The sequence below is a fragment of the Puntigrus tetrazona genome, chromosome 17 (assembly GCF_018831695.1).
Source record: "Puntigrus tetrazona isolate hp1 chromosome 17, ASM1883169v1, whole genome shotgun sequence".
NCBI classification, from domain to species: Eukaryota; Metazoa; Chordata; class Actinopteri; order Cypriniformes; family Cyprinidae; genus Puntigrus; species Puntigrus tetrazona.
In genome coordinates, this window is record NC_056715.1 from 493,296 (window position 1) to 509,373 (window position 16,078).

The window sequence follows — 16,078 nt, forward strand, 5'->3', positions numbered from 1 at the left end:
TTAAATTACATTTTTTATATATTTATATATATATATATATATATATATATATATATATATATATATATATATATATATATATATATATATATATATATATATATATATATATATATGTGTATATATATATATATATATATATATATATGTATATATATGTGTATATATATATATATACACACACACACATATACACACATACACATATATACATATATACACACACACACATATATATATATATATACACACATATATATATATATATACATATATATATATATATATATACATACACACATATATATACATATATATATATACATATATATATATATACATATATATATACATATATATATATATATATATATATATATATATATATATATATATATATATATATATATATATATATATATATATATATGTGTATATATATATATAAATTTTACAGATATTTTTGGTAACATTTTAAAATTAGTGGTCATTGGTTAACATGAACAAACAATAGACATTACATTTATTACAATATTTTATGATTTTTGTTAAAACAGTGCATTAACTAATGGTACAAAACACAATTTGTGCTTTTAATAGCGCATTAGTAAATGTGTATGTATGCATGTACACACACGCGCATATTTTATGCACTTTATAATATTTCAGTTAATGCATTCAAATAGCATTCGGTACAGTTTTTTGTTTGCGTCCTTGTGGACGTGGTTCCTTAAGGGAATCTGGTACGAAAACAGACAGACACACTGAAATAAACGACATTATCAGCAGCTGCAATTCATTGTTGCCGTATCTCCCCAGAGAGATTTATACAGCGTGTGCTACAAGTCTTTGTTCACTTTATTGAATCACTGTATTGAAAAGAATTACATAGAGACAATAAAAGTCCCCAGAGATAATTCATTTTTGTATTTCTGGATCCCTTGAAATCAAAGGCAAGAGCGTTTCCGTCTTTTTTTTTTCTTAAAACCTTTTTTAAGATGCGAACAATGACATTTAATTTTCCGCCGTTACAGAGGCCTGACCCTTTCCGGCCCGATCCGCTGTTTCTTTTATTTATTCATTTTTCAAGACGATGTATGTCATGAATTTTAATTCGGGTGATAAGATCGCGTCGGGTACCTTCAGGTAGTACGGAATAACAGAGCCTGAGGCCTTTTTCATGCCAGCGAGTCTGTACTTTTCTTTAAATAGAAATATGCTTGTGTATTTTTGTCAGGGCAAACTTTGCTGATAGCGCTCTGGATCTTTTCTGCCAGTCTGTGTCGAGTTACTCCTCATTTTTAGCGGGGAACATTTGTTATCTCCTCGAAATTGTCATGTTTTTGACTCAGAGGCTATTATTTTTTTTCCCTGTTATATCCCTTTTTCTTATGAAATGTTTTCTCGCTACCTCTTTGTGATAGTCCTTTTTCCATTTTCTTTTGTCTTTTTTTTTTTTGTGCGCGTGTTTCTGTGTCAGAATAAAATGAATTACGGAATGAAAGGCCCGTGATGTGGCGTAAGCAGTCGTCGTAGACTTGACGCGCTGCAGAGAGCGAAACGCATTCATAATTGATCAGAAAACAGCTTCTGTTTGTAGATAATTTTCTCTGAACAAAAACTGCTCTATTAAACGTATTGTTGGGTTGTTGAACTTGCGTGTCTAAAAGCACACCGTTTACTTCTGCTTCATGTTTGCCGCATTAAGCTCCAGTTATTCATTGCACGTGTCTTTAAAAACCCTCGTAGAGTACCAGTTAAACGCATAATGTTTTTGAAGTGAGACTAATTTGTTTAGCAAAGCTGGGGTTTTTTTCAGTATTATTATGAAATATTATTACGTATAAAGATATCTGTGAATATATTTAAAAATGTTTATTTCTGGATTTTTTTAGCATCGTTACTCCGGTCTTCAGTGTCATACGAGCCTTCAGAAATCATTCTAATATGCTTTTTTTCAGTATTATTATGAAATATTATTACATATAAAGATATCTGTGAATATATTTTAAAATGTTGTTTATTTCAGAATTTTTTTAGCATCATTACTCCGGTCTTCAGTGTCGTACAAGCCTTCAGAAATCATTCTAATATGCTTTTGCATCCAAAAATTATTATTAATGTTGAAAACGATTGTGCCGCTTGATGTTTTTTTTGCGCAAATTCTAATCAGAAATGTTTCTTGAGCAGAAAATCATCATATTATAATGATTTCTGAAAGATTATGACACTCAGAAATACAGCTTTGACTATAAATAAAAAAATAAATTACATTGAACTTTTAAACATTTAAAAAAATTGTTTTTTATTGTTACCGTGTTTTTATTGTGCTAACTAGCGAGTATTTTTAAGATCTTTTGTACCTAGTCACAACAACAACAACAACAAAAAAGTCTTATTAATTTGAACACAATTTTATTATTAATATTGATTTTAACACGAAGAGTTCACATATATTTACATAGAAAACGGCTATTTTGAATTGTAGCGATATTTCACAATTGTAATTTTACTGTATAAAGTTGTAAAGTTTTACTGTGTTTGATAAACGTAGCCTTACTGGCCCTATTTTTATTATTATTTTTTTTTTTTTTTCTTTTTTTGGAATTATTTTCCATACCTTTGCCTGCCGGCGGTATCTCTTTTGCCCGGTCACCCATTATAACCCTCACAAACACCCATCTTGCCGAGCTCTCGGTGTGATCCGCTCCGATGCGTCGCTCTACGCGGGTTATTTCTGTTAATGTCAAGGTGTGTGTTTCTCCGCAGGTGTCGCCGAGGTGATCGTGCTGGTGGGTGGGCGCCAGGTCATCGGCATGAACCAGCGCTCGCTGACAGCCGTCACTTGCTTCAACCCTCAGAACAACAAGTGGTACCCCCTGGCCAGCCTGCCTTTCTACAACCGCGAGTTCTTCTCCGTCATATCCGCGGGGGATAATATCTACCTGTCAGGTAATCAAGCCGACAGTGTGTCACTTGCAGTTTGGTGGCCGCCCGCAGGTGTCTGCTTTTATATTTAGCAGCTCACGCTCAGAGGGATGATGGGAAGGCAGATGGCTGTTCCTCATCTCCGTCTTTACGACTGGCTGTGTGTCAAATTATGATGTTAAATATCCCACAAATCAAGTAATCGATAGCGCGGGAAAGACGACGCGTCTGAAGCCGCGGCGGCAATTTGTTAGTGATGACTAGCGTGTAACACAACCATGCACATCAGGATTTTCAGATATCGTTTTTTGTAATGACGAAGAGGAGTGTACGTCTCAGTCGCTGTTATATATTTTAAACTGTATTTTCCTTCCGTAATTTATTTTAAATGATCCTGGCATGTGACGAATATTTCATGCAGCCTTTTAATTAATAGGAGATCGCAAAATCCACATGCATGACTTAAGAAATAGCAAATTACTGTTCAGTTTCTTTTTTTTCTTTTCTGTTTTTACATCGAGCTTTTACCATGTCACAGTTGTATTAAAGATGTGTGTGTATATATATATATATATATATATATAATAAAATTAGAATATCATTATATTATATTAAGTAGTCAAACCTGTTCAATATGGTGACCCAATACTATATGTATATATATATATATATATATATATATATATATATATATATATATATATATAAATATAAATACATATATATATATATATATATATATATATATATATATATATATGTATTTATATTTATATATAAATATAAATATATATTTATATATATATATATATATATATATATATATATATATATATACATATATATATATATATATATATATATATACATATAGTATTGGGTCACCATATTGAACAGGTTTGACTACTTAATATAATATAATGATATTCTAGGGAATTATATGCTTCTAATTTTATAGCAACAATTTGGACAGCACCCTTTTCTATTCTAACATAAAAATGGCTCTGTGTATAAGGCAAGGTAATAAAGACATGATAGATTGAGTCGGTGTGGATAAAGCCAACTCCTTATCCCAGCTGAACACCTCTGCTGGGGCTTTAAATGCAGTCTATGAGGCAAAAACTCAATCACCAACCACCGGCGACTTGTATATATGTGCAGTCACTTTAGACTGCTGTGACAGCGATGGATCATTTTTAAACGCGTGAATTATATTCGTTCCCACAGTTTTGGAACTGCCTTTTTCTGGGGGTTTCCCAATCCTTTTGTCCGTGTCGTGAACGTACAAGTCATTGGCGTTTGGTTGGATATATATCAGTCTAAATATAAAAAGGCGAAGTAGCATTAGTCTGTTTATACGATATAAATATCTATTTAAAAAAGCGCACCGCATTAATAGAGATTTATAGCACAGTTACGTTTTATTATACGACGTTGGCTCAAACGCGTTTCTGGAAGCAGCCGAAGCCGAATCCCTGACCGAGGGGGAGACGTTGGTGTTGTTTTCAGCGTTCCCGTCTTTTCATCAGCTGTGTATTAATGGAGGTGTGATGTCGGAGGGTGTAAATGGAGACTTCAGCACTCATTTGTTTGGGCTTGTACCCTCTTTAGGAGGCATCGAGTCTGGAGTCACGCTGGCAGACGTGTGGTGCTACATGTCCCTGCTGGATAATTGGAATCTGGTGTCTCGGATGACGGTCCCGCGGTGCCGGCACAACAGCGTGGTGTACGACGGCAAGCTCTACACCATCGGAGGACTCGGAGTGGCCGGGAACCTGGATAACGTGGAGAGGTACCGTGCAGTTGAATTAATCATTTGATTGGAAGCCATTAGGCGCTCGAGATAAGCGTCCGGTCAGCTCTTTCTGTGCTGGGAGCCGATCTGATAATTGGATCTGTGCTGAAGTATGGAGGGAGTATTTTGCTGGCAGGTGGCTGTGGCACAGATGCAGCGAGGAGATTGGATCGGGTTTCGCCGCTGCCGCGGACCGGAGCTATAATCGACCGTTACACCGAGGTCGTGACACAGCCGGTCGCTTTAAAAGGAACGCCGTGTCAAAACCACGAGGGACGATGATGTAAACACAAACCATATTGGCATTTGCAAAACTGTTTTGTAGCGGCGATATTGAAATATACTCATTTCTTCATGCAGAATCGAGGAATCATGACATGAAGAATCAATTTGTATTCGTTCTTCTGGCACTAACGTCCAATTTCCATCTCGCTGCTTCTGTCGGCTCTTTATTCTGGTCTTATGAAGCCAGACTTTTGACTATCAGCATAAAGCTGAGCTTCACAATGTAGCTTATACTGACAAAAAAAACCCCACTTCCAGTAGTCAAACGTTTTTTTTTTTTTTAATTCTTTCAACAAATGCCCTCAAATGTCAAGGATGTCTGACTGACATGTAAAATTATTTTATTACACACACACACACACACACACACACACACACACATATATATATATATCAGTTCATTTGCACAGATATCTCTTCGTTTCGTTTGGAGAGATAACTTCATTTTAACATATAAAAAAGTCATGCTATTTAATTGTATTTAAATTAAATGCATTTCAGGTAATACATATTTATATAAATATTTAATATTTACAAATACATCATATATTTATATTTATATATATATATATATATATATATATATATATATATATATATATATATATATATATATATATATATATATATATAAACATATAGTCTATTAGTATATAGTCATTCTGACTGCCATTTTAAAAATGTAGTTTTTCATTTGAATTTAAATCTGATTTTGATTTATTCCAATGCATTCTGTTGGAAAATATCCAATATATTAGATTCAGCAGCTTTTTGTCAAAGGGCAAAATCATGCAAACAAGTTGATGGCATCAATATCACTGATGGTGTAAACTCTGAATGTGCATTAAAGCCAGGTAATCAGACTGGAACCGGTCATTTCTCCCAGCTCTGATGAGCGGTCCCCGCCGAGACTCGCTCTGACTGACAGGAGCGAGGAGGTTCGTTAGCGACCGCCCGCTGCACCCCGCAGACACCGTCCATCTCGCCTGCGCTTTCACGCTCGTAAGCATGACATGTCCTGCTCTCGCATGATGTCTTCAGTCGGTCCGCGTCTCGAGGCTGCCGCAAGCTGCTGTTTGTCATCAGTTCGCTCTTATTTTTCACGGCTCTGTTGCCTCGCTGTAAACGGTCTACGTAGACAGCTGCCCGGTCACGCCGGGGCTCAAGTAAACTCTGAGCTGCTCTGGTGCTCGGTGAGATAAAAAAAGCTGCGCGCCCGTCCGTACCTGCAACCTTCATAACATCTGTGGAGTTTCCAGAGGATCTGATGACTAATGAGCCTAAAAGAAGCCAAATGTAAATAATAGACAAACAACACCTCGAATGTAGATGAAAGCGCGTTGCAGCGCGTGCTCTCTGTAGGATATTTGTGATGTTTTTGTTCGATTTTTCCTGAACGGGCATCTTAGAAGGTATCGTAATGATGCACATTATTTTTTGAAGTGTGTTTTAAAACGCTCCCTGTGGATGCAGCTCTGTAGGTTTTGGAATTGAGTATGTATACACCTCTATAATTGCCAAAGGCGAGTTTTCTTTCCTTCCGAGTAAATAAAAATAATGAGTGACTGGAAACTGTATGCATGCATTTCCGTGCCACAAATAAAAAGATCTGCATAGTTACTGACTATACCGAGCGTCTCAAGTTTAGTTACGGCGAGTATTGCATATATTAGTGAGTACAGTAATGAAGCTGATGCCAAGGTAGTTTTGTCCATAATGTCTCGATTGTATGCCATTATGTGCTCTTAAATCAGCAGGAGAATAAATAGCCTGTGTTTACTAACTTAATTCATATTCTTGGAGTTGCTCTGAATGGTTCGTCATTGGTTTATGTCCAAAACAAGAAAACTCATAGGCACGATTAGTTCAGAAATAATCTAAGCAATTAATGATCACTGTATTAAACACACCGAGTTTGAGTACATTTTGTTTTAATGCCCTAAAAAAGAAAGACGTTCATAAAGTTACCAGCTACTGTTGAGCGACTGCATTTCATTCGCAATGAATATTGAAAGTGCGCCGAAGTCCTAGAACGTTTAGTGCATTAGCGCGGTATTGAACCTGATATCAAGGTTTTTTTCATCCGTAATGTATAAAAAATATTCAAGGATATGCTCCATTTACTTCCTCAATGCAGATACCTGATTATCATATAAATGGTTCATCTGTGCACATCAGTCAATGCAGCCAGGGAAAAACATTATAGGTCATAAGTATTAAAGCCATTAGTGATTATTATTGTTTATAATTGCAGATACACAACCATTCAAATGTAAGCTTCATTCTAATGTTAGCACAGCATTGAACCTGATATCAAGGTTGTTGCATGTATAATGTCTAAAGCATATTCCTATATATATTATTTCAAAGGCAGCTAACATGCATTACATTGATGTGCATTAAAATGGATTTTTATAAATTTTTTAAATAATATTTTATGCATGCATGCATACTTTATTCTTTATTTCAGCCTTAAATTAAAATGAGTTTTATTTTATTATATTTTTTTTATTTTATTTTATTTTATTTTATTTTATTTTATTTTATTTTATTAATCCCATTGTTATTGTGAAGAATTCATTAGCGCATGTTATTTCCAAGGGAAAAAAAAATAATAGTTTTTTCATTTAGTCGGGGCAAATATATTGCAAAATCATTTGTTGTTGATAATATTCAGGCAATTTGTTTTATTGTTAATAATTAGGATTAGGGAACGATTGGAAGTTAAAAAGGTGTGATGAAACGTATTTGCTTTCTGCTGCAGAATACAGAATCCTACAGAAAAGAAAGACTTGCATGAAGTTTCCGTCCGTTGTTGAGCATCTCCATTTCATCTACAATAATTGCTGCATGCATTCCTAAAGCATTTTAGCAAGTACGAGCGCTGAACCTAATACGTCTTAAATATGCATGAAGTGGAGCTCCATGGCAGGCGGCTCTGGTTAAGACAGCTGTATTTAGTGGGCGAAGGAATTCTCATTTTGACGGCATTATACACAAACACAGCTTGTGTATCTGCACCACATGTTCACACCGGCTCATCAAATGTCATATTTGTGCACTGAATCCTGGTGCTAATCGCGGTGGCTGACGGCGCGCTCCCGCCAGGCGTCTCCTAACCTTTCGCAGTCTTGAAATACCACACCCCTCGAGTCCGGCCCTCCGACGGCGGCGAGAGGACGCTGATTATTCAGACGGCGTGCCTCGTTCCAGCCCAATCAGCAACACTTACTGTTTAATTGCTCTTTGATGATGGACTCCGGTCGTAAAGCCACAGTCTGGCACTTTGAGGCGTCGCTCCGCGTCTTTAGCTCGGAGATTACTGTAGGAGCCGGAGCGAAAACGAGGGGCAGGGGGCGAGCCGCGGCTCTGGGGAGTTTATTTTCTCGGTGTCATGCAGTCATGACTTTGGCAGTCTCACAATGCTGCGTGACGCTCGCTAAAGCCAAGCGCACAACTGCTCCAATTAAAGCACTAAATCTGGGCTTGAATGCGCTCTGATGTAATGGGCATGTTATGCAGTCATTAACCGAAAAGGAAATATCGTTTCGATTATCGCTATTAAGCTGAAAGCCTCATCAACATGAATCTATAAGCGTATTCTACACAGTCAACGTATAATTATTTTTATTCAAGTTCATCCGATATTCATTCCTTAACTTAATGTGAAAGATTCAGCAGTGCATATTAATCCAAAAAATTTTTTTTTGTGATTTATTCTAACTATTTGTATTTGAAAAATCTAAATATATTTTTAATTTTGATTGATTGTATTTTTGAGATTTTTTTATTTATTTTTTTTCAGCAAGAACACATTCTATTAAAATTGATTAAAATAACAGTAAGCAGATTTCTAACATGTAAAAGAGAAAAATAATGTGTTCTTCAAAGAATCCTAAAAAACTGTATCGCAGTTTCCAAAAAAATATCCAGCGCTGTTTTTGTCGTTAGTGTCGAAAGCAAATCGGCATAATAGAGTGATTTCTGAAGGATCACGTGACGTTAAAGAACAGAGTAACGATGCTTTAAATTCAACTTTGTATCACAGAAATAAATAGCATTTTAAATTACATTCGAAATTGCGATAATATCGCACAGCGTTATTTTTGCTGTAACAAATGCAGCATGTCCGACTCCCCGAATTTTAAGCAATATCGATGATGCCATGCATTTTTTTTTTTTTTTTTTTTCGGAATTCTAATCATTTGGTTTTGCAATTCTTTTGGTTTCATTAACATCTGAATTGTTTCCCGTAGGATGAGACTAAAGTACGAGCAGTCGCTCTTGATTTCCCCCGTCAACGAGCGGAGCGTGTCTATAGGCCCGTTGTGCCGTGCTGAGATAGAGCGTCCCAGCGTGAAAACTCAACACACCGTGGGATTAAAGAGCTGATAACTCGCCGCCCGCCGCTGTGCCTTCATCTCTGCCGCACTTTCGCTCCGACCAAGTGGATTTTCAGACCCCGTTGATCGTCAAAACGACAAGACGGGGCGCAAATTACAGTATTTTTATTTTTAATTGGAGCTCTCTTTGTCTCTTGCCACTCAATAGGCCTTAGTCGGGGTAATTTTTTGACAGGAGTGAAAGCGAGGCCGTGAGGAACTGAAGTACAGAAGTGTGTTAGCGATTGTTCAGCTGATGAAACCGCTTCCTTAAAAAAAACATGATTTGGACGGCTATACAGTGCGTGCCGTTGTAAAGATATGCCTCACAGCCTTGATTCAACATTAAATTCAATACGCCGTCTAACCTGATTAAATCCCAAGGCCGTAACCACGTCTTGAACTTGTTTTTATTTTAAAATAAAGCGTAAAGGAAATTCTAGATAGTAAGTATTCATTTTGAACCACCCGCACGTAGCATATTAAACACGCGCCCTTTTATTTGTATGACTAACGTGTGAAAAGGTTATGAAATGTTATGAAATGTTTCTTGCCTCGTCGCATTCAGTTGGCAGTTGCATTAATATTATAAATACTGCCATATTTTTCATTTAAAATAGCCGTATTTGAGTCGAGCAGTTTGCATGACTGGATATAGCTGTCTGGCGTTGAACTTTTTAGTAGCAAAACAGCTGTTAAATATGAAATGTTTCGCTTATTCATCTTCGCGTTGGAATTTATGCTCTTCTTCTGTGAAAAAAACCCCAAAACCGAAAGAAAACGCCTTCTTTGATTTGATTGGCCGTCTCAATCATTTTGACGTTGAATGTTGTTAGTGCCACTAAAAATGCCACTTTTTAATCATTTTGTCATCCTAAATACTAGGGGTGTCTCCGACTCATCCGAATTTTCAAATATCGACAATATTTGATTGCTAGTCGAATTATGTTTTTGGGGGCGTGCTAAAATAGACATTCAGTCGGATATGTTGTGTGCTTCGTTTACAAGTCAACATGAAACATCAGCAAAACCCTAAAAAAGTGCTCTTATAATAATATTATGCATATGACAGAAGTTATTAATGTACTGCAATTCTGTAGAATGAAACATTTGATAGCAGGTTTTTAATCAATGGGATTATTAGTCCCATATAGAATATGCTTTATTATTTATACAACATAACGTTAATATTATAAGCATGCATGCCTCGAGCTGATTTTCAGTAATATTTAACTCGGTAAACGCTTGCGTTCCAACATTTTAACTTAAAACAGTTCAGTTTTGTTTGCTAATTTTGAAAAAAAACGCTTGGAGCATTTTTTTAGTTCGTAAGAGTGATGCATCATTCAGAGCTGTAAAGGGTCTACTTTCAATTACGATATTTAAAGGAAAAAAAGAAAAGAAAACCTCGTGTTGAACAGGAGCACTTCACAAAAATGAACCGAAACTCAGCGGAAAGAGACATGATAAATATATCCATAGAAGGCGTTAGATTTAAAAAATTGAAAGCAAAACCTTTTTTGTAATCCATAAAAATGACGCGGAGCACGGTCTTGGTTTGTTTCCACCAGCAGTTCTTTCGCCTCTAACTGACGGATGTCTAAAATATAAAAATAAGGAGGAACCTAAAATAGGTCCGTGGCCCAGACCGCGTCTGAACTGTGACTAAAACTTTAATATGTACTTATTTTGGTCGAAGTAACTCAGAAGTGATACAGGACTCATTGGTCAATGCATTACAATGTTGAGACCGTACGGTAGGATTCGTTACGGTAAGGAATTCCTTTAATTAACAGCAGCAGGTAATCTATAATGTGTTACAGTTTGCTGTAAGCTTTTTTTTCTTTTCACTCAACTACATATTTAAGCGTTATCTTAATAGGCTGTATGAATAGGCTGTATGAACTTATTTCGAGAAAAACGGTAGTCATTTGAGCGCGCCCATATGGCCGAAACACCCTGTGAATGTTAAACTGTGATTGGTATCGAATCAGGCTTCTCCTAGTGAAGCATCGATAAATCATTGACTGTTTGTGCTCAGCCCTTATTTTGACGTTTGACGAATGTTGAGGAAGACCGGCCTGAAAACGTCTTTCTAAAGACGCTGTGACTTCATCGTAGCGGTGTCCGTAGCATGTTTTGTGAAGCCGCAGCTGGCGTTTAATGGGCGTCTCTCGATCCGTTCGTTTCCTCTGCGTCAATGAACCACTGCGGTTCAGCCAAACATGATAAAAACAGTCCTCTGCTGCTCAAGCACTGTATTTATTTCCGGAAATTCATCGTCTTTGATGGCTGTCTGTTCTAGTTGGAGCTGGAGAGACTCCTGTAGCTGTTTGTTTGTTCTGGTGCACACCGAGCCTCACGGAAAGACTAATCATACCCACTGTTTTTGGGATCATTGCGGTCGATCGAAAACATCTGTTTATCTCTGGATCGGATTGAATTTTGCGCTGTAGGAGTGGATGAGATATGAACTATGTTGAGTGACAGATGGGATAAACAGATTATTTATATGTGGGGTTATAGAAAGCTGAAACTAAATAATAAAAAAATTAATTATATAATTTATCATTTAAAAATATCAAGATTTTTCTGTGTGTGTGTGTGTGTGTGTGTGTACTAAATAATAAAAAAATAATGATATAATTTATAATTTTAAAAAAATCAGGATTTTTGTGTGTGTGTGTGTATATATGTATATGTATGTATATATGTGTGTGTATATATGTATATATATATATATATATATATATATATATATATATATATATATATATATATATATGTGTGTGTGTGTATATATGTATATATATATATATATATATATGTGTGTGTGTGTGTGTGTGTGTGTATATATATATATATATATATATATATATATATATATATATATATATATATATATATATATATATATATATATATATATATATATATATATATATATATATATATATATATATATATATATATATATATATATATATATATATATATATATATATATATATATATATATATATATATAAAAAGATATAAAAAGTTTTTTTTTTAAGTTGTGCTAGAAAACCACAGACATTGACCTTGGAACGATTTCCATTAACATCAGTTCATTCATGCACAATTTATTCAGCTGATTTTGTCAATAAATAAACTCAGAAAAAGCTCTTGACCTGCTAATGTACGCATTTTCTGTGATCTTTTTAACCATAATCCACCTCTCAGGGCTCATTAAAAACAGAAACATTTCAAAAGCATAAAAATTCACTTGAGCATTTAATGTACAATGCAAATAAATGTGTGTATATATATATATATACACTTTTTCCTTAACTTTTTTCAACTTTATGATGAAAATATGAATTTGCTGGATATGAAAATGAAAGTTGCTGCAGTGTTGCTAGGGTTTCTATGGATGGTTACTGGAGTGTTTTTGGATGGTTACCCTTTCAATAGGCTTTTACATTTTTTATTATTTTTTTGACCGTGCTGTTCATTCAATTACACACATAATCATTTCCCCTGATGCAAAAAAAGACTAGAAAATAATCCCCATTACCTATCGTTGCCAAAAGCGAGTCACATTACTCTATTGTAATGATTCTAATTTAAATAAGCAGAAATAAGCATGTTATATAAGCATAACATCTACAGCATCGGGGCGAGTGTTTGTGTACAGTTAGCTTCATATGTATTTGTACACGAGCACATTTTTTTATATTATTTGTTGACCAAAACTTATTCAAGTTACAGAGCACACTCTGAGCTTTAATTCTGATGGTATTTTCAAAATGAGAGGAAAGTTTAAGGAATTAAAGCGAGAGTTAAAGAGCTTTGTTCATAATTGTTCAACCCCTTGAGTTAAAGCTTAATGTCTGCACTTTAATTTCATCTTTATTGTTGAATTTCAATTATATTCGGGCCCAAATTATGAAAATCGTGTCCAAACGACATTAAGTCCATACATATGTGTGAGTGTGTGTGTGTGTGTGTTGGTATTTGTGGTTTATATGTGTTTAATGACAGTATTACAGAGGTATTACAGTTTGAAGGTGGTTTATGAGGAAAATGCTTTATATATGTCTTTATAATTCAAAAGTCATAAAAAAACATACAGTAAGGGCTTGGTTTAGGTTTAGGACAGTAGCACATACAGTTTCTACAGTATAAAAACCATTATGCCTGTGGAGAGTGCCCATAAACCACAAATAATCACGTGTGTGTGTGTGTGTGTGTGTGTGTGTGTGTGTGTGTGTGTGTGTGCGTGTGTGTGTGTGTGCGTGCACTTGTTTCTGCGACATTATAGGGATGTCCTCACAAAGCTAATAAAACCAGTTTTTTTTGAGAGCGCCTGCATATATGCAGCATTACTGCGATGAGAATATCGTCTTCGTTATCTTTAAACGCCAAACGATAAAGAATGCATGACCATCTTCCCCTCTAACTCTGAAGAAGAGCATTAAAGTAATGACAACATTGGAAAGAAAACCGCTTAACCGCTTTCGACTACAACGCGCTTGTGTTACTCTGAAGGGGAAAAAGCGAAAAGCGTTTATCACAATCAATCCGACAAGATCAATGCGTCTGGTGTGTTTTGGCTGGTTTTCAAACTCGCAGCTGGGCCGTAGATCAGCCGTCTACCTCTCAGATGAGGGAAAGTGATTAGACCGCAGCGTCGGCCGTGTATTTTAAGGGAAAACATAACGGATGGAGATGGGAAGACATTGATCAGCGGCTCCCTCCGGCAGATATACGGCCTCTACCGCGGAGCAGAGGGCCGCTCATAGAGAGAGCAGACGTAACCTTGACACGGGAGCCGCTCCAGAGCTGGATGGATTATATATAGAAAGGTCTGCGACTGGCCGTGTGTGTGTGTGTGTGTGTGTGCTTTTGGCCCGGCGTGACTCTCTAATCCCGTCTCTCGCTGATGGATGGATGGCGATCTGCTCCGGTAATGATGCCAGCCGCCCCTCAGGTCGCCCGCCCTCAATACCCGGCGAATGATGATAGGGATGTACACAACTACCTCTTTTCAAAAAGCGAGTTGTCTTGAGAATGCCTCGCGTTATTGGTTCATGTGGTGATGCTACAGGTTTTAGAGCATTTTCTCCATGTTTTGGTCCTCTCCGTGCTGAAGGTGCCCTGCTTTTACCAAGACAAATGGGAAGGCCATCTGTCTTTTGGCTCTCTTGTTCATTGAAGTGCTCAAGAAATGAGTTTGTTTACAGGCGTTTCTGTGTTGTGACCTTGGCCCAGTTTATCACTGTTACTGACTTAACATGTTCAAACTTGCATTATTGTTGTAACTACAGTTGGAGGTCATGTACTAACTGTGATTCAACACGAAATCTACTGTTTACTGTGTTTGCTTTCTTAAAGGGACAGCTCTACTCAAACATGTTTGTTTTATTTATTTTATTCATATTTATATATATATATATATATATATATATATATATATATATATATATATATATATAATATATATATATATATATATATATATTATATATATATATATATTTATATATATATTATATATATATTTATTATTATATATATATATATATATATTTATTTGTGCATATATATTTTTTTTTGTGCATTTATATATTTTTATTTATATATATTTTTATTTGTACATATATTTATTTATTTTTATTATATATATATATATTTTTTTATTTATATATATTTATTTGTACATATATTTATTTATTTTTATTTATATATATTTGTACATATATTTATTTATTTTATATATATATATATATATATATATATATATATATATATATGTGTATATATATATATATATATATTTTTTTATTTATTTATATATTTATTTGTGCATATATATATATATATATATATATATATATATATATATATATATATATATATATATATATATATATATATATATATATATATATCTGCATATTTTAAGAAATACAACAAATATGGCCAGGATGCTACAGTATATATTTTTAAACTAACAGAAATGAGTTAATAGCTAATTAGAAATAAAAACAGCTAAATAGAAATATAAAAAATAAATAAATAAATAAAGTGGCAAAAGTACAGCAAATGAGCTTAATTTAAAAAAAGTAAGTTGAAAATACAAAGATGACGTTGATTAACAATAGTATGAGTATATATAACAAAATGATTGTTTTATTATTATTATTATTATTATTAATCTCTTTTCTCTAAAGAGCAAGGGAAATGTTATTATTTGGTTTTTGTATGAGCCCTTTCACTAATTTGAGTTTGCTGTTGGAGGCTCGGCTAAGAGGCTTTCATGGTGTTTGAGTTCTTATTAAAGTCACTGGCGCAGAGACGAGGCCTGAGTAACCGTAGATGAAGACACGCCTGACCGTCGAGCCGCTGCTTCAGCACATGTTCACGTGAAACCTAACCTGGTTGTGTTCAGCTGTTACAGAGAATTCACAGCGTCTTTTACAGCACTGTGAGCGCTGCGGGAGCTACAGCAGCCCGTTAATAGACACCTTCCAAAGAAATAGGAAAGTGACTGGTATTTATATGCTAATTAGCGACAGGTCAAAGAGGAAACAAGCATTTCTCTTTCGTTTCTTGTGAGCCTCTTGAGTTTCTCATAATGAGAGGAAGAAACACTGTAAAAGATTACCATGATTTTAACAGGAAAAAAACCTGTGAAAAGTCT

The 16,078-nt window shown here is 35.0% G+C and overlaps 1 protein-coding gene across 1 annotated transcript in view; it reads left to right on the forward strand.

Annotated features, from left to right (window-relative positions):
• The window catches only part of LOC122362265 (kelch-like protein 29), a 69,258-nt gene that overhangs the window by 32,499 nt on the left and 20,681 nt on the right, over positions 1 to 16,078 (forward strand). The window contains 2 exon segments of the mRNA XM_043263644.1: positions 2,770 to 2,952; positions 4,540 to 4,720. Coding sequence (XP_043119579.1) covers positions 2,770 to 2,952; positions 4,540 to 4,720 — 364 coding nt within the window.